Below are 22,850 nucleotides of genomic sequence, written 5' to 3'. Positions count from 1 at the left end.
GGAAAACTGCTTAGATAATTGCTGTTGTTCTGTGAGACGAAAAAAAATTGGAGGTCTTTAAGTTCTGATTTTTCAATTTGTAATAAAAGCCTTTGAGTCATTTTGAAGTACATTAAGATGCTTCTGGAGTAAAAGACAATATCTCCAGGCAACTTGATGTTGCAAGTCCATTTATGTAACTTATTTCACAGAGATTTATTAGTCTATAAAAAAGTACAGTTTTCAGAAGTATTTTTCCCTTGCCTTAGAAGAAAAAAAAATAACTAGGAGCTTCTAGTGCAGCCTTCGGAGACAGAGAAACAAGTAGGCAAACTGTACCTATGCAAAACCACAGTCGCAAAATCCTATCTTACTCTCCGAAAGAGACTAAGGGATAACTTGAAATTTCTCTCATACGTGCTCCCAGGAACATGCAAGAAGTTAAATTCCACGCAGCAGTTTATATACCAGGAGTTCAGGATTTTAAGAAGAAACACAAACTTGATAAGTTAGCAGCAAAACAGATGTCTGACAGTGGAGTATTTGCAAAGGGACCCTGGTTCCCATGACCTTAGACTCTGTTGGGAAGGAACTCCATCTCACGGTGGCCAAGTCTTCATGGAGTATCAAAGTGAAGAACTGGAACTCTCTTGTTTATTACAGCTGAAGAAACTTGGAAAGCCAAGCTGGCTGCATTGGCAGGTCCAGGATCAACTTCTAGTCCGTGGAGAATTTTATAGTAGAAGATAATAATGACAGCAAAAGAAAATAAAACATGATCAAGCTGTCCTGAAAGAGCCTGCTGGCCACTGTCAAAGCCTGAGTTGGAGAGGCCAAAACAAGGAAGGAAGGAAAAAGAGTCACTTATCATGTAACAGCACAACAAACAGGCAAAAGTTATGCTGTTATCCTGAGGAGGACACCTGCTTTCCAACTTTGTATGGAAGAAACCACTGGTATGTAAAATACATGCTTTCCTATCCCACATCCGAGTGTGAAACAAAACAAATAATGCTGACATCTCTGTGTCTTAAAATTTTATCTAAAGGTTCTGTAAAAGCACCTGCCTTCCTTGTGTGTATTTGTAAAAAAGCTTCCTGAAGCAATGTGGAGTACAGGAATAAAGTAATGCCCCTTAACCAGGGGCTGGGTAAACACGCTGATTAAAAAACTCTGATGTGAAACACCAAAATCTTCAATGACAGAAGTAGGCTGCAACTGCTGGGAACTGCTGCCAACATACAGGTAGCTGACAACGCAACCATACAGCAGAAGTACCTGTCCCCTAAAAAAGCCATATCAGATGTTGTCAGCCAAGGCTAATTTGGAGCACTAAAATGTGGTAATCAAAAAGGTACTGGAGCTAGAAGGCTCTCTGTTTTCAACATTTGCAATTTGTGCATATAAGGCACTGATCTCACTGTTATACAAAAGCACCTTGTGAGCCCAGGACAGAATGCTGAAGATTCACTTTTCAGAACACTTCATAAAATCCTGTTAAATTCTGATATTAGTCTGAATTCATTTGGATGTCTTGTGTTTCCAAAGCCTGTCCACTGAGGCAAAGGCAGACTAAAACTGGTTACAGGCACCAGTGAACAGACTTCTTCTACAGGAACTTGGAAGGTCAAGGCAAAGAAAGCAAGACTGAACATCCCTCACGGTCACGGGGACTGAAGAATGCTATGTGCCTTTTAAATTCGTCGTTAAGATCAGTAATAATATTAAATAAACCAAAAAGCTCCAAAGCAAAGTCAAACCTTTGAATCATGCCAGAAGTGAGTGCTGCTGTCAGTACACGGAAGCAGTCTAAGCTTGTAAAAGCCAGTGTGTAACAAACAACCGTGCGCTTTGAAATCTGCCTGGTGGCAAGTCAGCCACCTCGAATCCTTCAGAGGTCTGGGTCTGCTACAGCTCTTGCCCCAGTAATTGCACAGCACCACAGGTGAGCTGGTGTGCTGGTCTGGCTCTGCCTGGCTGGCAGTGTGTTGGGATGTTGCTGCCTGTGACACTGCAGTGTAAATAGGCTCCAGCACAGCTCTGCACAGTTTATAAAGTAATGACGCTCAATAGCACCTTCACACGTAATGGACACACCAAATATAACCAGACATCAGTGGATACCATTTCTCAGCTCAAGGGACCCAAGCCTTCCTATTAGCACTGTTATCTCTGACTTGTCTCATTGATGGTAAACAAGCAGGACTCATGAGATGCTGTACGTGGCTCCCTTTAAAATTGTCGTGAGCCCAAGGGAAGCCCCATGAGCTGTTAAGTTCAAATACAACCTAAAGCTTCTTTCACAGCTCTTATTAAATGAGAGGGCAAAGCTTAATTCTTTAAATCTAAATTTCAAAAGTCATAAAGATGTGAAAGGTGTAAGGCTGTCAAAAGCACCCACCTTCAACTATTAAAAATGGCACAGAGAAGATAACTAAAAGGAGGCAAATCATCTGTCTGACATAATCCGTTGCCCGTTTCTTCTGCAGAAAAATTAATGCTTTTGAGCTATTTTATTCCAAGCTCTGAGTAACAAAGGTGAACTTGTGCTGAGGTGCCTGAATCTGTATGTTTTCCAGGTTCAGACACTGGAATGTATGGAATCTCCATGCGTGGAATGGAAGTAACCCCAAAACAGCAGATACAATCAACTAGCACGAGCATTTTAATACAAATACCTTTGTGTGAAAAAGATGAGCACATCACCCTTTCCAAAGCACTGATGGCCATTTTGCCGCAGAATGCCAAGAATAATTAGTATAATTTCAGATTTAACACATCATATTTCTCTGCTTATCAAAACCAGCTACAAGAAAGAGCTCACTAAATGCTGGAAGCTCTGTATAGTCATCTGAGAATGGCTGATAAAGTTATATATGTTTATGGCTTTTACTTCCCCTCAGGACATTTTTCCGTGATGATATTCTGCTTCTGATAATCTGCCTACCCAAACATGCATATGCAGCAGGGGACAGTACACAGGCTACGCCGCAGGAAGTTTACAGGGAGGAAACGAATGGTCAGTGTTTTGTTCCACATTGGGAAATGTGTTCTTCTTATATCAATATGAGAGTGCCTGCAGGGGACTTAATAGACATGCAGATCCACAGAGTGATTACTGCTTGCTGAGCTAAAGAGATGCCAACCCTAACATCTGTTTGCAGTTCGTTCTGTCTTATCAAAGGCTTTTTCTGTAACCCTTGTCACATAGTGTGGATAGGGTGGCTAACAAAACATGCTATGTTAGCTGAAGAAACAGATTACTGAACCACTTAGATTTGGCAAAGGACTTTACAAAGAAACCACGTTACTCACCTTTACACAGGAGTAAATGACCGAAACAAACACCACTGTGGTCAGGATCAGGAAACAGGTCAGGTAAAAACCCAGCATAAATGTAGAGCTGAAAGCAAGGAGGTTTCTTTTTAATGCACATCATATAGAAGAGTTACAGCTCTGCTCTCAAGACTATGACATTTGTACAAGCTATGACACACTGCACAGGCTTTCCAATTAGGATAGCAGTAGGAGATATGAGGTGCCTTGAATACCAACAGATACTCTGCCCTATTTGAATTACTCACACAGGCTGCAGAGCAGAGAATGCTGTATCTTTCACAGCAATCACCTTCCTGCCAGGGTGACAGCAGAGGGATTGAGAAATATCTCCCATGCCTGAGGAGTTGATGGAACAATCTGTTATGATGGGTCAGCCCTGGCTGGCTGTGGGCAGGGCACCCCAGGAAGGAAAGCGTGCTGCACACTGCAGTGAGGCTGAGTGCACGTGAAATCTGCAGGGGAGGCACGTTTCATGTCAAGCTGATGAAACCCTCTTATTTGTGCCCTTTATTTGTACCTCAGGAACTGCTGGGATACCTGGTGCTCTTTATGAGGGAACGCACAAAGGAAAAGCTTGGTGGGGATAGCTAACCATTCTTGCCATGACTGCGCCCTGTCCTGTGTATGGGATGGAAGCAACCATGGCATGAGGACAGACAGGGAAAACAGCTTTAGCCTGGTCAGCTTGAGACGTTCTTCTGTTTTCTCTGTTCCTCTCAACTTTGAAGTACAAACAGGACCCCAGGGCCAACTTTGTACTATGCATTTTGATGTGTTTTGATCATGAAGATATTCAACAACAATTTCACAGTGATTGGTCTCAGTATGAAAGGACAGGCCCCCTCCCAGGAGTTTGCCTTGTTCATAATTTAAAGGAAGTGTTCTTGCAACGTGACATTAAGGCTAACCACACCAAAGCCAGCTGGTCTCTGTGTTCTCTCATGACTACTAAGATAATTGTACTTGCTAATTCACTGTTTGAACCTTTGTGAAATTCATTAAAGCTATTCCTCTTTATCATCATAAATTACCACTGCCATTTTGTCTCTAGTGTCAGATTCGAATTCCACATTGTGTCTTTGATGAAGCCCTGATGGTGACACATACACTCCTGTGGTTTCTGTTGCTGCTTATCTATCTGTTACCTTCAATGGAAGACCAAAACTATGCAACTGAAATATCGAGAAAAACAAACCAAAAGTTGAGGAAAAGTGTATCTGACCTGCAGTTAAAACACGAAATTTTATTTACTCTCTAACCCAATTATCTTTGGCCAAGCTACCTTACAACGCTAAAAAACTTACCAAAATAATTAAATAAATAAATAACCACCCCCTTACGGGCCATGACGAAGGAGATGGAGCAGTGTGACATTTACACCACACTGCCATGAGGGATTGGCTCCTGCATAATACAAAAGAGTCGGCCATATGGTTGCTGCAGAACAGAAACTGTCAAGTTGTCATTTAAATGTTAAACTGGGTTTTATGGAGACAGTTTGGTGGCTGCTTAGGGAGTTTGATGAGTACAACAAAGGCTGGTAGAGGGCCTCTGCATGTGCGAACTCCAGGCAGTAATATCCAGTCACCAGATCCAAAGTGCAAGCCTCATTACTAAAGAGGCCAAACTCTCAAAGAATATTTTTGGCCATTAGCATTAATTGCTGGAATTTATCTGGTTTCAGTTTTGAACCTCCAGATTCCCAAAGTGGAGCTGTCTGTTTACACAGTGCATTTGTACTGATGTTATTGCTGATCCAATACTTCTGTGAGCAGAAGTGAATGTCCTCTTGCCTGGGAGAGTGAATGACCTCAAACATCAGACCATGCACTATTTCTATGACCTTCTGAATATCTCATCTGAATGGCACTAACCAATCTCTACTCTGAAAAGAACTGCAGTGTGAACAGAAGTAGAGAGCAGTTGTAATGACAGACAATAGTATTGGAACTCTCTTTAAACAATTTTTGTCTTCTTGTAATGAGGATGAATTTGGAGCATTGTTAGAGCTTCTGAGATATTGTCCTTCAGATTAAAAATGACTAACTCTGAATTTATTTCCAACACAGCAGTGCTCAGTGAATGATATATTATTGCTACTAGATGAGAGCACAGGAAATACCAATGTGCTTTAATTTCAAGAAATTTTTTATGAGCTCTTTGAGAAGAAATACCATGGCTGCAGAGCTCACTTCTGGAAGAGATCCAGTGGGTTACACTGTGCCTTTCAGACACAGGAATACACTGCAGTGGTCCAACAGCACTGTGCCCCACAGCCCCGAGGAGCTTATTCCACTCCAGTCCCTCTCTTGCCTGGGCAAAGAAATGACTGCATCCCTTAAACCCTGGATGAACTACCCAAAGCTTAGGCACATGTAGCCTTCTGTACCTTTCTTCTTGCATTGCTAGTCTGAGTCCAGAAGAATAAATGCACAACAGGTTATACATCACCTTTGAAGTAGACCCTGAGACCTCAGCACTCTGAGCAAGGAGGCTGTGATGGCCTTTTCACCTCTCTGTCCTACTGCATTTAGATAAGAGGACAGACTAGCTTCATGTTGTGAATGCATATTATGTCTTAGTAGGCAATCCTTCCGGCTTAGTGATATTTGTTTTCCACAGGCTTATAAACGTGCTGAAATGAATTTCCTAAGATGGAGGTAAATGGTAAGAGGAATCACATTAGCCAAACAGAAATCTTCACGTGCCAGTGAGGAAGTTTAATATGCACTAGAAATGAGTGAAAACAATAAGCACCACGCATCACTTGAACATGAATTATTTAAGCATTTTCCTTTCTCCTTGGTGCTCTGAGCTCTCAAGAAAAAAAACAAAGAAAAGTAGGCCAGAATACAGGAGGGGAGCAGATGGGAGCAAAGGGATGAAAAGATACTCACTGTGGCACGATTATGATTTGAACAAAGCAGATGAAGAGGAAGACTAGGGAGGCACAAGCCACGTAGGCTCCAAACCTGTCATCCACCTGCTTGGAGTACTGCAAAAAAAGCAAGCAACGTTATGTTAGTGAGAAATTTGGCTGACTGCCTTTTCCCAACAAAGACTTCGTTCTTGGCTTCCATTTAGGTCCTTGGAAAGCACTGTTAGTAGGAAAAGACCAACATTACAAACTCCCTTTCTCTCTGCACAAGCTGTAAGGGCTTGAACCCTTACAGGGCTCCAAAAGCCAGGGAACAAACCCACACAGCTGGATGGAGACAGGATTCACAACTTGATCCTTGGACACGAGGAACAGAAACAGATTAAGTGGGACCAGGATACCAGGTGACCATCATCAGACATAAACTTCTTTCATGGGAAGTTTCTACCAACAGGGATGAATGTTGCTAATGAGAAAACCTTTTTTTTTTTTTTTTTTTTTTTGTGCAGACAGCTTGGCTCATTCTAATGATAGTGCAAGGATGCTGCAGTATTCACACAGTCACTCACTCCAACTACTTGCCAACATATCAGTCACATGGGAGCTGCATCCGATTCCCAAAGATGCTTTATTTAGCTTGAAGCATGGTTCTCAGTACAGACGGTCTCAATGTTTGAACCAAGAAATAAAAGGTGCTCAGAACAGGTGAACCACTAATTTCCCTAGCAGTTTTCAGCTATAAAATTGAAGGGGAGGAGTGGGGGTAAATTACATGCTTGTGCTTGTATTCAATCCCACGCAGATTCATTGAACAGCTATAAATCCGTAAAAAGTCTGCTTTTGCAGTAGGTTGCAATTCTTGTCATTGAAAGAGTATTTATAAATAAAATAATGAAATGATTAGTGCAAACTTAATTACTGAAGATTTATCCATAAAATGGTGAGTTTAACCTGAATATCGCTCAAGTATCCCAAGGATTTGGATTAAAAAAAAAAAGGAAAAATAAAAATGTAAACTTTAGCTTTCTTTGGGCAATTAAAAACAACCGTTCATATGGTAGCCTTAATAGTAGCAGCCAGGTGCCCCTGGAATTAACTGAATTTAACTTCACTGCCTACCACAGCTGATGTTGTCTCTATTAGATAGATGCAGAAAGTGAAAAGATCTTTGCCTTACAACACAAAGATATCTGAATAAAATCAGGAAGCAATGAGCTATTCAGGAGCCCCAGGTCTGCTACTCTGCTCTTCCAAATCTGTATGAGAAAGAGAACTCTAATTGTTGCTTAAAATTGGTTCCCAAGGAGAAAGAGAGTATGGATTGCATCCCAGTGAACCTCAGTAGCAGCTGGGGCTCCCTGGGTGGCAGGGAAAAGACCCTCCAGAGGTGAGTCAGATCTCAGGCAGGCTGAAGCAGGTTCCTCCAGTGACTTGAAGGAGATAAGGGGTGACTGCAAGCTCAGTTTGGATGCCTAAAGAACAGAGGAACAAATCTGGTTTATTCTGTATTCCCTTTACAGCTCATCACTGCACAGTCATGTGTTTTCCTGCCCAGTGCTCCCTGCAGATGACTGTGGCTTTCTAGGGATGCGTATATTATGGCTTCCATGATGAAGCACAGAATTTTTAAGACCACAGTCCCATGTCCAACACCTAAAACCTTACTTAATCTATAGATATGAAAGCTTGACCTTATGCAGGAAAATTAAAACTCACAGCAAGCCTGACTGACAAGTTGCAACATTAGCCAGCATTACCTTTTTCTCCAGGTCAGGCTCCCTGAATGTTAAGAGAAACTTGCGCACATGCTCAGAGCGTAACCGATCAATACTTCTGGCATCGATGGCCCGGCCCAGAAACTCATCCACTTCATCTTCTGGGTTCATACTTTCCTGTGTATTCCTGAGGATGTGAAAAAAAAAGAACATAAGAGGACAAGATAATTGCCCCTTCTTCACCACATGTTATCATCTTACTGTATAACAAACTGTAGGTTAATGGCATTTTGCTTATGACAACTTTGAGCTGGAAAATGGATTATGAGCTGAGAGGAAAATTATACCAGCTGTGGAGCTCATTGCCAGTCCACCAGCGAAAGGATTTATTTGGCTTTTTTTTTTTATTTTCTGTACTACATCCATCAGGGAGCTGTTTTCTTGCTTTGGAGTCTCTTTACTGTCCTTCCTTCTCAAAATCAGGCAGTAGTTTCCCTCCGCTAGTCCTTGGACTTATTCTTCCCTGCATTTCCCTGCTGTCCTATCTGTTATTGCCTGAACTGGCAAAATAATCTATGTAACCGGTCACATTCACTGCTTCTCAATAATAATTTCTATAAATACGTCTGTGAATATTTCTGAACTTGAACAATTGTCCACTTTTGAGAAAAAAGTTGTTCACAGAACAAACATAGGAAAAAATGTAGCCTGACTACTCACTGCCTCCCTTTTATGCAGTTATGTATGAATAAGAGAAACATAAACCAGATGACATTTCCTGTTTATAAGATATTTACTTAATTCACTTGAGATAGGAAAAAGGTAGCAAAAGAAAATACAACATAAATTAGGTTCTGCTTTCCAAATATGTGGAAAAGAATTTTAAATTGCTTATAATCTTTAGCACCAGTTTATTTTCAATACTCAGCTACAGCTTCAGAAAAATGAGGCTGATTTTCAAAAACTGTTGAAAAAAAATAACACTGAAAACTTAATTGCCCTGAGGCATTCCACACTGAGTATCATGAAACCTGAAGCACTTCCCAAAAATCTCTAGTTCTTAAATCTAACAGGATTTTAATGACTTGATGCTGTCACTTTAATGGCCTGCCTTAAAACTAGCCACAGGCAGAAATTAAAAGCTGATCCTGAAGTGCTGTTTTTCTGCTCTGCTTACAGGATTGCCAAGGACACAGAAGTTGCGCGGGGGCATATTCCAATAGATAACTATTTCTGTGTGCAAATCCCATGATGGGAATGCAGCTCCTAGCTCATGTTGTGTGACCTTCACCTTTGGCACTCTGGAGAAAAGTCCCAGGGTCTGACAAGCAAGATGGGAAGCTGCACTGCTTTTTTTTTCTGTTTTTTTTTTTGCGCTGCAAGACAGGGCGCAATGCCCAAGGCTGTGCTGCAGTGGCTTGCAAACCAGGACGTAACTTTGTGCTTGATGTTAAGGGCCCCTTTTCAGAGGAAAGGCTCTCCAAAGGCTTTTTACAGAATGGAGCCAGACTTGTAGTGTCACTCTGTGTCCCTACTCTGCCACATACTTCTCACCAAGAGAAAGGCAGACCAGGCCCATGGGCCTGTTGCCCTCCTGCCCCTGCCCAACCTGCGAGCTGAAGTGCCAGCACCACAGCTAGGCCGCATTGGCGTCCCATCAGTGGCCACACAACAGCACCTCATCCAGAGTTGTTTTTATTTTTGGACTCTAGAGTTATTTAATTCCTTGAAGGTCATATATTCTGCTTTGAAATTAAAATGTAGTTTTGTCCCTAGAAGGACAGGAAATTCAATTTACTTCTAGATGCTTCCTCAGAGGAAGCACATCTGCTTAAGCACTCAAGAAGAGGCTGCTTATTTTCATTCAGTCCTCACAAGTCTGTCTTCTGGACTAATAAAAATGAGCAAGGAAATTATTAGGCTTTGTATTTACAGAATGTCTTCCAAGATCCTGCGAGCTATTTACACATGTGGGCCATTCACATTTAGTCTTTTCATACCACATGTGAGAGAGGCAATACATTTTCCCCCAGAAGTGGAACAAAAGAGTCAGCTCAGCATCTTGGTGAACCTCAGTCACATTTTGAGCTCCAGTTCAACAGCATCAGTCAGGAAGACATGGAGAGGAGAAAAAATTGTCTGCTGGGGTTTTGGCTTTGTCTGTCTCCAGTTCTGTAATAGGTTCTTATGCTGCGGAGGGTATTTCTCATACTACAATGACGTCTGTGGTTGCAGCTTATATAGAAGCATGTCTACAGGTTTTAAGTGACCTTGCTGGGACACTCATCATGAGGCAGTCACACTCGCACAAACTGATCACCTACACATACCTAGCTTCTGGGATGGCTCTGCAGCCAAGCACTCTGCCTGTTGTACCCCAACTAATTACTGTACAGAAAGTTTGGGTACATCTTCATAATTGCACGTTTTAAATCAAAAGACAATTTTTTCCCATACTAAGGAGAGCCCTGGAGGCAGTGCCTGTAAGTCAGAGCTGAGGTACTGCCATAGACAAATGAGATTCGTATGCTGAGATGCTTATTGATATATTGATAGTGTGTGGGGGAAAAGCAGGGATTTCAGGCCCCTGTGAAACTTTCAGAAAGACCTCTTAAAAACACTGCTGAGATCTCTCTAAATGCAGCCAACAGAAAATGGTTGCATGAGACAGGAACAGCACGAACAGAGCTCGGAGCAGCTTTTGCACTCTGCTTGCACATGTGAAAGCCAGCAATTAACCCAGAGATGCTGGCTTCGGAGTAATCCAAAAACATTCTGCTGATTCGGTTACTTTCTGCAAATGAAGAGTGCAACCAGTGCCAAAACTACATGTATGCCATAATTTTAAATGCTTCATGCCTAGATTCAATAACTAAATCTGCATTTAGGCATGTAACTGTCAGGACCTGTTTTCAGAGATGTGTGGTGCCTCATCTTTGCTGTCAGAGAAGAGCTGTGTTTCTGCATGTGAAGGCACTGGACTGAATGCTTGACATGGTTTAGCCATCTGATTTTAGACAATGTCACCATGAACATTTCCAACATTTCCTTCTAGAGTTTTTGTTGTTGGTGTTTTTTTTGTTTGTTTGTTTTTTTCCTCCAAAACTTTGTCCCTAAATTAAACAGACTGCTGGATCAAGAGAATCTGAGGCAATTAGGAGCTTCTTTTGGTGCTGAGCAGAATGGCAAAAAGCCTGCAATCTGTACCACAAAATGGGGTCACACTGAATCAGCACGGTAAATACAGAGTAATCCTTTCCAGTGCTTAACTATTGGCCATAACAGCTCAAGTAACCTTTGCAAACTGCAGGATGGAGGACAGACATGACAGTCCTTGGAGCACCTGTGGAGGTGTTGTTCCTCTCTCGCTGAGTGACTCATCTGTGGGCCAACACTGAGGCAGGGGAATTTATGATCTCTTGCACAAACTATAAGGATAGATCCTATTTCATGAGGAATACTTAAAATTTCTGTATTCCTAAGGATTATTTTTTTGTAATGTTAGATCTTTTCTCTCCAAAGTATACCTAATACCAACTGAGTTCACAGCAGATATGGATGTAAGACTCTCCCTAGGCACCTTGTACCACCGGCAAAACATCCCAGGGTGCACAGAGCTAAATGTTACTAAATTGAGTTTGCAGTGAAGGGCAAGGGAAGGAGAGAATGATTCCTAGTATTGCCATGTTCAATCTTATCACATCCCTTTCCTTTTATGGAGTTGCTATCAGTGCTCTGCCATCATAATCTGAATTTTCCCAAAGGTAGATGACTTAGGGCCCACAGAAGCATTCAGCTGACCCAGCGGACAGGGAGCTGCTGAGTCCTCACTGGCAGCCTGAGAAACACGATAAGGAGCAAGAGCGACATCTTTCAGACATCAGTCTCCTTTACTGTCACCTGTCTCACCCTGAGCAAGCTCACATTAATGCCATTCAGTAGAAATGAATGTGAAATCATTACAGATACCTTCACTACAAGAAATCTTTTTGCTATGTTCAACTATGGAATTTAGAAAGTGACCTTTTTTTTTTTTCTCCAAAAGTAGTTTTTTTTACAACAAAACACCACTCCTGTTAAATTATCTTTGCCATTTTTTAAAGTTCTGTATAAAAAAAAAAATGAAAATGCTGCTTTTATATGTTTGCATTTTAGAGCATGAAAGTATGAATTTGCCCTTTAAAATAAGCTGTCATCTCTGAGTTTATTTTTATATGTAGAAGTAAGTAATATGTAATAATTAGACATATATATATGAAACAGGAACTATATATGCCATTTAATAGATAAATAATTTGTTTTTACTGGAGACATTCAGTATTTTTAGACATCCTGTACATGAAGACTTTGTTCTTGGGATATTGTCAAAACAGCAAATACTAAAGGATAGTGGGTGGTGGCAGGGCAAGAGCAGCAAAAGTGTTTCGATCACAAACGCCAGTTAGAACCACACAAATGAATAAATGTTAGGAGGCAGTGGCAGCTCTGAATCCACAGTCAAACCCATGTCCTCAGACTGGCTGTCCCTCCAGGAGAAGCCACTGGGGAGTCCAGGCATTATTCTTGGCTGCTGGGCATTAATTTTTGTCCTTTTTAATATGAGGAAAAAAAACACACAATCTGCAAACATTAACAGAATATGACAGAAGTAAATTTGCTTACTTGTCCTTGGGGTCCTCAAAACCCTGAAAGAAAGGAAAAGGATACAATGGTTAGGAAACAGACTGACCTTAAGAACACAAAGTATGCCTGAGAACGGCATTTTGGAGAAGAGTTTTCAGTGTTCACTTGTTAGTCATGGATGGAGAGCCTTACCAACCCATGGTAATGTTTTGTGCTGCCATGTCGTCAGGCAGACAGAAGAGTTTTAGAAAAAATGCATGGCCTCAGATATAAATGAATGGAAGTGAAGATAAGGGGAATGTTTCAGCTGACTGCTGGCACACATTATTTGAGAGACAAAACTCAGGCTTGATAACATGGGACAACTATTTCATTCAACAGAATTGCACCTTTTTGTGTCGGGACTCGGCTAAGGGAGCTGGATGCATTTTGCTTTTCATTTCTTCAGTGGGAACCTTAAGGTGTCTCCTTTCATCTCCCCTCACTGCATGCACACACAAAATGTGTTTTCTTGAATAAGACTGCAGGAATTATTTATAATTTTTGCAATAGCCCAAATGTTCATAATTCCTTCAGGGCCACCTGAACTGAGCAAGTGTGTGTATTTAAAGGTCACTCGTAGTTTAAGTGGCTGGAAGGCCTCAGAGAAAAATACGTATGGAGGCACAGTTTTACATGTTTAGCATTATCATACCTAATAGACCCAATGCCATGAAAATGGATATTTTGCATTGGCTGAGACAAAATCTACCCTTTGATATCTTGCCTTAAATTTAAGTGAATTTAAGAAAAGTTGTATATTTAACACGCAGGGTCAAATACACAGGCATGGGATTTGTACCTTGTGTTCCAAAACATAAAACAAATGTAGCTGGGAGATATGTAACATTCCTTTTGTTTTCCTCCCTGAGACCTCAGGCCCAAACCGCTCAGAGCATGTGAAGATGTTCCAGCTGCTGGACCTGCACCTCTCCCACGCTGGGGGGAGCAAACCGAGGTTTGTCTTGACGGTGCATAACCACAAGTAAAACCATTTGGGCAGAAGTTTTTGTGCAGCTGCCTTGTCTGACACCATCAGAAACAAGAACGTCAACCTCTCCATAAAGGAGAACAGATTTTGCCCTTGCAACGAGTCAGTGCTGTGGCATTATGGCGACGGGCAGAAATAAATCCAACAATGTCCCTGAATGACATCAGCTCGGCAAGGGGTAAAAATGGCTCTGGTCCCTAAGGTCAACAAGTAGGACTGCGATTCACTGAGAGCAATGCCCATTTTTACATCCTCAGTTTCAAATGAAAACCACATTTCGAAATAGAAACTGCAACTCCAACTTAACCCTTCTGAAATTCAGCTGAAGGAAGTTTCTCAGTCCCGCATACTAACCACCAGTGGATTAAAGTGCAGTGGGAAGAAGGAAACAGTGATGTTGATTCAACGTTAGCATGTGCACTTATCCAAGCCAAACAAAACATGTACTTTTGATTTCACATTAAACAGTGATGAAGGGAAGGGATCATTCAACTTTTTGTTGTGTCTTTTTTTTTTTATCATTTTACAGTCGTCTGAATATCTGATTTATTTATTTATTTATCCACTAAGCAATGCTGTAACACAGTGCCAAAAACAAAAGCTCACTGATTAATCACGGAGACGAAATGCTCAGTAATTTGTCCGGTGTCATAGGCAGTTAGGCTGAAAAAAATAAGAAAATCATCAGATGATGGATAGCTACCAGCCAACAAATGAGGGGGAGAGAACTGATGTGGAAACAGACAGTACGTGCTTATTAGATAGCCATCAAGTTCACATTTTCTAGCTTATCCACATGGGAACTGGGTGACTGACTGCAGTTGGAGCGTCCCCTAAAATGGTCTGATTTTCATGGACAGCTAAGAAACTGTTCATTCTACTGAAGCCCTGAAACTAAATACAGATCTCGAACTCCTGCCTTCTAGGTGCATATGTTTGAGGATACAGGCCAACAGGTCAATTTACAAAGAAACCTCAGCAAACTTATTCTCAAAAAATGCCAATATTTCACAATATCTCAAGTATGAAAATACATGCAGGCTGTATGTTTAGCTGGTCATTTATATGAGTGATCATTTAATCAACATTAATTTAATTCTCCCATGTTTCTTTCTGCCAGCAAAACTGTTGTAAGGAAAGTTTCTAAAATAATACAGAATTAATTGATCTAGTTCTTCAATCTAAAATACTAAATTATGCTTTAAAGTTGGAAGCTTGGAAGTTACTCAAGCTGGCAGCTCAAAAAAAATTGGTGTTTCAAAACTAAAAACTCACAATAAGCATATTTCAGGTAAAGCAAAAGAGGAAAAGGAAAAGATTATTATATTTTCTTTCCTGGATCTTCATCTAACAAGGCTAAATATTTAAGAGTGACTTGAACTTTAATTAGAGAGAATCAGCTTAAAATTAAATGTAATAGGAACCTCTTTAAGTTAAGCAAATTAAATGATTCACTTCAAATGTTCCCATTTCATGAGAAAGTCTCTTTGAGCAGAATTTCCAAAAATGGAATTGCTATGCAGAAAGGTCTGCAGGATTATTTTAGGAAGAAAAAAAAACACCACAAAACAAAACCAAAAACCAAAAAACATAAAAACCAAAAAACAAACACAGCTTCTTAAAAACTGATATTTTATTACAGGAGATCTTTTTTATTTGCATTGAAACACTTTGCTAGGATACAGCAAAAAAATGTCTCAAGCATCTGGTTTTGACCAAGGATTTTTTTCCCTGTCCACTGAAGCATCAGTCTCTCAACTGCACACTAAGAATCCTTTTAAGCAGAGGAGATATCGCACACACAGCGTCATGCTGCTCGTGTGTTTCGGGTTGGGAAGGAAATTTCCCCCTGGGCTCTGGTTAATGTGTTTGTACCTCCTCCTGCTTTGTGGGCATGCTTGGTCCATAAGAATCATTTGAAAATAGTCACTTAAATTATTTCCTTCCCCTTGCAAGAGGCTTGGGCACTAATGGCACACTGGTCTTTTCTCTTTTCCACAGCTAGCAAACAGTTTTATTTCTTGATGTCTTGGATGTTTTGCTCCAGTTAAAGTCCTTTAGCTTAGCATAGGGCTGCTTGCATGAATTGGAATGGTCTGTTATACACAGGATTTGCACTAAGCATAGTCAATCTTGCAATCTTGAAATATGGGCTACGTGGATTTGTCTTTGTTCCTAAGAATTAACACACTCATGGTATAGTAGAAAAATGACCACAAATCACAAGTTCCTCAAGACAGGCAAAGCAGCACAGACACTAGGTACAGCTTTCCTCCCCTTCCCATCCTGGACGGCCAGCCATGCTCATACCATTGGTTTGCCTCCACTGCTGGAATAATTCCCCCGACCTTGCTTAGGTATCTCTGCATGGAGCTCCATCACATGTGCAGAAACTTCTCCATGTAAAGGAGCTCAAGCAGGAAATTAAAATAATGGGGGTCGCTGCTGCAAGCAGCCCTGACCTCTTCTGTCTGTGCTGTTGCTGGAGGCTGGGCAGCTGTGCTGGGCAGTGCTGTACCCAGCCTGTGCGGGTATGGAGCAGGCTTTGAGCTCACCAAGGGTATGCCAAGATTGGCATTTCTGCACACACATATACGGAAACCTGAATGCCCAGGAAAAATAGCCAATAAATATCAGGTGCCTACCATGTAGGAGAGAGGGAGTAAGAGGGTAGGAAGAGAAGAAGCCAATTCCTGGAGTAAAGTATGTAAATCCCCTCTTGATTGCTCATGGACCTGTGCCCAGCAAGCTGAAGCAGTGCCGATGGCTTTCCAGGGTGCTATGAAGAAAAGGCTGGGAACTGTCAGCAGGAATGAAAATGGCAATAGTGGTGATGGCTTCAAGAATCAGACAGATGTGAGTTCACAGGAGTTCAGGAATAGCTCCACAACCATGGTGATGGAGTAGCCCTTGTTAAGGCCAGAATTCCTTTTCTCTAGAAGGAAACCTAAGGCATGAGATGGGTCTTATCACAGTGCCATGCTAATGGACTTCTGTATATAGGATCTCATGCAATTTTTATTCAATGACATTTTAAATGTCCCTGATACTGGAATTTTTCCCCTTCCCTCAGGAGGCTGCATTATTCTGCCATTAGATTGCAAATGTAAAGGTAAAAGCATTTAATAAGTGCTCTGAGACTAAGACAGTTGTCTTTCTGAATTCAGGAATATTACCCTAATCTTAGCTGAATCAGCTCCCTCGCAGGCAATAGTACCTACCAACGAACAGCCCTGCTCTTTCTTCTCTTCTACATGGGATTCTTAAAAAACAAACATTTTATGGCAGGTCAGGTGGCTCTGAATTTACAAGCACTTGCTTTTAATGACCATCCTCAGTGGGAGTAGACGTGCAGAAGGAAAAAAAGAGGGAATGTTATATTACTGCATCTGTCCCAAAGGTCTACAATTTTATGAGGGACATTTTATGAATATCTATTGCACTAAAAGCTCAATTCTATCTCTCTGCTTGACTTCTAAATTAACTAAGCCCTTTTCTTTGAAGATTAATACAGATTCCTTAAATAGAATGATAAAGTGTTTGTCAAAGCCATGACAAGCTGACTGCTATACCATAATGCTGAATCAAGAACCATTAGAAATAATAATTCTAACTTTGAGAACATTAGCTGTAATTATTAACATATTGTAAATATGCAAAGAGAAGTGGAATAGATTTTACATCCTTTTCACTTTTCATTTAGCTCCGAAAATAAGATAGTAGAGGGGCTGATGAGCTCTATGACCTTCTTAATGGCAACGTAGTTGGATCGCATGGATTCCACCTTAAAAGCTTTGTTGGCAACTCCAGCAAAGATCATAAGGGCGAAAATGTCAGAGAAACTAATTTTGCTTGCCCTTTGCTCATCTCTAGCACAAAGACCCAAATAAATGGGACTTACATGATTTTAAAGCAGAAATCAAAAGAACTTTAGACTTATGGTCAAGAAGATTAGGGACAAAATGAGGTTTGTAAGAGGTCAGGCCAATTAAAAATCACAGGTGCTTCACATTGACAGTGACCATGGAAAACACAAAAGGAGACAGACAGGCACAGAGTGGATGTAGTTAAAAACAAACCTGGTATGGCTCTGCTGCAAAACTAATTATTCACCTCTGTTTTCAGTACTGTTTTACATTCTGCCTTTGTCCCTGTGGTCAACAAGGCAAGGCTAGGAAGACAGATGCTGTTAGGTGTAAGTGCAGAAACAAAACTGAAGGACTTTAAAGCACTCAAGCCAGAAATAATGCAATTTCTATACCTGAGTCCAGAAAGAACTGGCACATAAAATACACAGTCTGATGGGAAGGGTATTTAACAAGCATCTAAGTGCAGAACAACAAACTGGCACAAAACCAGTTTATGAAACAGATATGATGAGTGTGTCTGCTATAGCTGGAACATAGACTAATGAGTACTGAAAAGGAAAGCTGAAGTGCTCCCTTTCTGCATCCCACCCCACTTGATAAATAGACTTTCATTCCTCTGCACTGCTCACAGATGGTGAAACACTTCACTTTGTTCTGCTGAAGAGATGATTTGGTACACAGCCCATGGCAGTCGGACTGGACCCGACCAACTGCATGGATTTATTTGTCCCATCAGATTTAAACTCTCTAGAACATAAATTGTAGCTTTGAAATAGGTTTTCCCACCTGAATTTTAATCAACTTCTGGCTCTGAACTCACACCTTGGAGAAGTGCAGGTTGCTCACACTTTCCAGTTTTGTGTCTGAATCCAAATTTCTACAGGTCAAGGATACATTTTCAAGTGAAATGGTACATGGTTCTGTGCCTCACTTGTGAACAGTTACCATACCTTGCAAGACAGAGAAGACATAAAAACAGGTAGTCGTAGAAATGCTCTGACTTAGTTCCTGGCTCCTTAATCTCTGTCCTTTCATCTGTACACTCCAAATGATGACAAACAACAAAAACCTACAGAAATTACTGTTGAATAGCCTTCTAATCAGATGCACAGACCTAGACAAACAGTATCCAAACGTAACCAGCCTTAACCAAAGTCACCCACCGGTGCCAACCATATCTGCTCACCACCTCTGAACATCAGACCCAAAGCTGCTGACCTGCCACAACTTCATCTCCAATGTCCACCTGTGCTGAGCTGCCACTAACTTCAGAGGAAGTGTTCCTTGCATAAATACAAATGAGTATCTTTCTTTCTGCAGGCTTAATTTAGCAGGACTGAAAGACTGAATGACTCTTTTCAGTAGTGTCTTGACCCAAGCTGCCTTTTCCTGTATGATTACAGTTTACTCTAGAACAGGGTACATGATGGTGGGAAAATTATCAGTGCAAGACTTGCATGCAAATATTAAACTCTACCTAAATTTTACAAATGCAGCTGCAGATCAGCAGTTGCAGATTGCTGACTCTTACCCCTCTTTAAAAAAAATTAATCAGGGACGATTGCAAGCCCTGATCAACTGGAATAAAATTTAAGTTTGCAGATGAGGACACAAAACTGTACAAAGCCTCTGACAACTTGAGCAACGTACAATGCTTTATATGGCTCCCACTCATTTATGTGAGATCACACGGAACATTTGAATCAGACAAATCCTCTTTTCAGAAGTGCCAAAGCAATTATACAGCATAACTGTGGGATGGGATTCCTCCCCTTGCTGTTTGTCAGCTATCTAAACATATTGACTACAGAAAACCCAGACTAGATTAACAATTTCCTCCAGGTCTGTAGCAGTGGATGGGGATTACAGCGCAGTGGATTGCATTAGAGTTTCTCCCTACTTGATTACAGGAGTTCGGGGGGTTCTGAATATTACAATAGCAGCAAAAAAATAGTGGGTCAAATTCTCCATTGGGTGCCCTCATCCAACTCTGCTGACGTCAATGTTGCTGTTACCAGATTTAGCAGATGATTGCTGGAAAAGAGGATAATAGTGACCCCGAGCTAAATGAAAACCTTTAGAAGGAGGGCGAGCCCTGTGTGCCTCATTCATGGAGTCAAATCCACTTCTCTTTGATGGGGCTGCCCTACTGACTGAGGAAAACTTGCCCCACTGACTTTTATTTTACATTTTTGATCATTTCTGATGTTTAATCAATATACTTGGCACAAAACCAGGGATAGCGTTTGTTCCTCTGATGCACTTGTTTCCCAATTTTCATTTCCAAGTAACAAGAAAACCTATTGTAAGGGCAACCTGGGGACAACAAAGGGTGGAAGTGAGCTGTATTTGTGATTCAACATGCAGAGAGCTGCTTGGCTTAAGACAGGGTGAATAGTACAAAAAAAATATATTTTATGCTTGAATGACCAGGCTTGTAGACAAGTGATGCTTCATTAGAAAGTAAACACCACACAAGCAGTCAAGTATCATGCAGGAGACTGCACGGAGCTCTGGATGGTGCCACGAGGCATCAGGCCGTGCCCACCTGAAAGCAGAGCTTGTTCTTTACTGCTCCAGACATTCCCAGGATGCACTTTTTAACCTCGCCTCACATTTTTAACATCTGCATGCAGTCATGTTTCCCACACATTGCATAAACTCTATTCAATTTCACTTCTGTTTTACTTTGTAACTAGCGCTGAGCTCATACACGATTTCATTGCAAATTAAATGCTTCATAAGTCTTATGCAGGCTCATGACAGAAACATGCTCAGACTGAAATCAGCATCGCTGATCTTCAGGGTTTCCTCTTTCTGTTCCTAAACTTCCTGATGTTAGACCTTTCCACCAGCTGAAAAAATAAAAGGAAATCTGCCAGGCACCTACAACCAGGCTCAGGAATCCATTAGCACTCTGCTCTTGTTGGATTACAAGGACTCAGAGGTCCTTGTAAGCAAACCTTCCCAATGGCATGTATCAGTGGAACAAGCTAAGCTGCTTGGCCACGCCAGCCAGTGTAAAATAAATACAACAGCTGTATGACAGAAACTACATCAGGGCTTTGCATGGCTGACCAGACCTCGAGGCACAATTAATGCTTCTGGTTTTGGGAAGCCAGACAGCATTTGGCTGTGGCAGTTTTAGCTGGCTGACTTGCCACCTGTGTTGGGGGCGCTCCCTCAACTGGGAGGCTGAAGTGCTGATCTCTGCTGACTGGGATGGATGATCCGTACTGAAATGGATGCTTGATAAAAGATAAGACCAATTCTGAGGTAAGAATCATATGGCTGAAGGACCTGGGCAAATCTTACAGCCCTGGGTAACCCTAACAAGACGATGCACTCAGTTTGCCAGGGTTTCTACTGGACTCTCCTGTGCTGTTGCAGAGGAGGCAAAACTCCTGCCAGGGCATAAGGAGAGCAGCTCTGGCTGTAAGGCCTCTAAAATGACCCATGTCTTCTGGGCAGCATGAGTAAAACCTCAGTAGGAGTATGGGGCTCAGTGCAGGCACTGCCTGCTATCCATGAAATGGCGAGTGCTCAGAGAGGAGCAAGAATACAGAAAAAGTAACTTCAAAGAGGAGAAAATTAAACTGGTCTCTATCTACCATGAATAGTCTATACAGCACCATGTTTTAAAACTAAAGTGAGAGAATCTGAAGTGAAGATCAAGAAAAATAATCAAACCATTGACAAGGATGCTCAGCACAACTGTGGGATTTCCATCCTTTCAGGTTTTTAAACAAGGGCTGGGCAAATATTTGTCAGAAATGTGGGTATAGCTGGCTCCTGTCCAAAGACGGAGATAGATGCCTCAAAGGTTGGTGCAGCCTAGACCGGAAACTTCATAAAATATTTAAATGTATCTTCTATTCCTTATGCCCTATGAATTCTCATTCTTATTTCATATATCAATATTGATTTTTCTTGTTGTTTTTGTATTTGTAAAATGTTTTATGACCCTCCAGACTGAAAAGCCTTGAAGGAAATAAAATGTTTTCAGCAAAACCAGGAGTTTCACAAGCTCCTTATATAGTCTATTCCTTGTATCTACGTTTTTTCTTTACTTAGATCTTCCTTGCAACCAATTAAGACGACTATTTTTCATCCTGTACTTTGCAGACATGGAGAATGTTTTATCATTATATCCTGTCCTTACAAGCAAGCCGTCGTGTATCTGAAGACTTTTGTTCCTCCTCAGTGTTCTCCTTTCTAGACTAAACAAACCTAATGCTTCAGACTTCAGCCCTTCCGCACAGGTCATACTGCTGAAACTCTCCTCATTTGTAATTCTCTCCACTGGACTATCTCCAGTTCATCCATATTCTCCTACAGGATTGTAATCCCAAACTGCACATGGGTTTCCAGCTATGGCCTTACTAACACTGAGGAGAATCATCTGTCATCTAGAACAGCCCTGTCGTTTTGGAAGGTATTGATATTTGCCTTTTGATCATTGTTTACAACAAACCTCTTTCAATTTACAGTCTACTACAATCCCCATTTTTTTCTTTTTTTACATAGTTTTGTATTGCTGATGAAAACTGAGGCACAAGCATTATTTCCAGAAGTCTAAAATTCATCAATATTTATAAAAGCAGTCTGAGGTCTATACTGGGAAAAGCAAAGTATTTCTTTAACGTATAAATATTGTTATAGCTATAAATATACCTGTACACTCAAATGCTTTGAAGTCAGTTTACTTCTCAACATTTTGCAATTACAAACTGGGCCAGAGAAACAGTGGGGAACACGTGGCTGGTGTAGGGAGATGTGTGGGAGCTCTGTTCCCCTGTGTACAACATGAACAGCGCAGAAGGGGCAACCCTGGTGCCTCCTGCGTGCTGCCTCCCTGGAGGCTCGGCGGGGCAAGAGAGCCACCGCCCAGTGATGGAAGGGGAAAGAGAGATCTGGGAGCAAACCAGGGCATCGGGAGATGGGGAGGCTGCTGGCCAAGAGAGGATGAGCTCGCGCTGCTGCGACCTCAGCTGACTTGGGCACCAGCTAGCTAGGGTAGGACTAGGGAAATAAGTCCAGTTTTCCAGAATGGTTTAGATTATTGCTGCGCGGACATGTGTTTGATATTTTCTGCTATTTATATGTGTGTGCGGGTGCCTGGATAAAGTCCTGTGTGCCCAGGGGAACAACTGAAGTCAGCTGAACCCAGCAGAGGTTAAGCTCCAAGCCATAACACGGAGAGAAGCAGGGGCCGATGGCAGGGTGCCCACCCCTGAACCCTGCCAGACCCCACCTCGGTGTGATGCCGTGCCCATGCCCACTCTCGGCAGCATGTCAAAATGCCATGACAAAAGAGGGGGAAAAAAAGGAGCAGGCAGCTACCTTTGATGTGAATCTGTCTTCTCCCAAACTACTAATAAATCCTCAGAGTACCGAGAGCTACCAGAGCCAGTGTT

At 41.5% G+C, this 22,850-nt stretch overlaps 1 protein-coding gene across 2 annotated transcripts in view; it reads right to left on the bottom strand.

Annotated features, from left to right (window-relative positions):
- Positions 1–22,850, bottom strand: part of ADCY5 (adenylate cyclase 5) — a 216,048-nt gene that overhangs the window by 19,692 nt on the left and 173,506 nt on the right. For both annotated transcript variants that reach the window (XM_040562145.1, XM_040562146.1), the window contains exons 9-12: positions 12,574–12,596; positions 7,954–8,098; positions 6,216–6,313; positions 3,295–3,382 (exon numbers count right to left, since the gene is read on the bottom strand). In XM_040562145.1, the coding sequence (XP_040418079.1) occupies positions 3,295–3,382; positions 6,216–6,313; positions 7,954–8,098; positions 12,574–12,596 (354 nt within the window). The remainder of the gene's footprint in view (positions 1–3,294; positions 3,383–6,215; positions 6,314–7,953; positions 8,099–12,573; positions 12,597–22,850) is intronic.

Source organism: Cygnus olor, chromosome 6, assembly GCF_009769625.2.
Source record: "Cygnus olor isolate bCygOlo1 chromosome 6, bCygOlo1.pri.v2, whole genome shotgun sequence".
NCBI classification, from domain to species: domain Eukaryota; kingdom Metazoa; phylum Chordata; class Aves; order Anseriformes; family Anatidae; genus Cygnus; species Cygnus olor.
The sequence above is the reverse complement of the archived record's forward strand: the minus strand, read 5'-3'. Positions and strand labels throughout refer to the sequence as shown.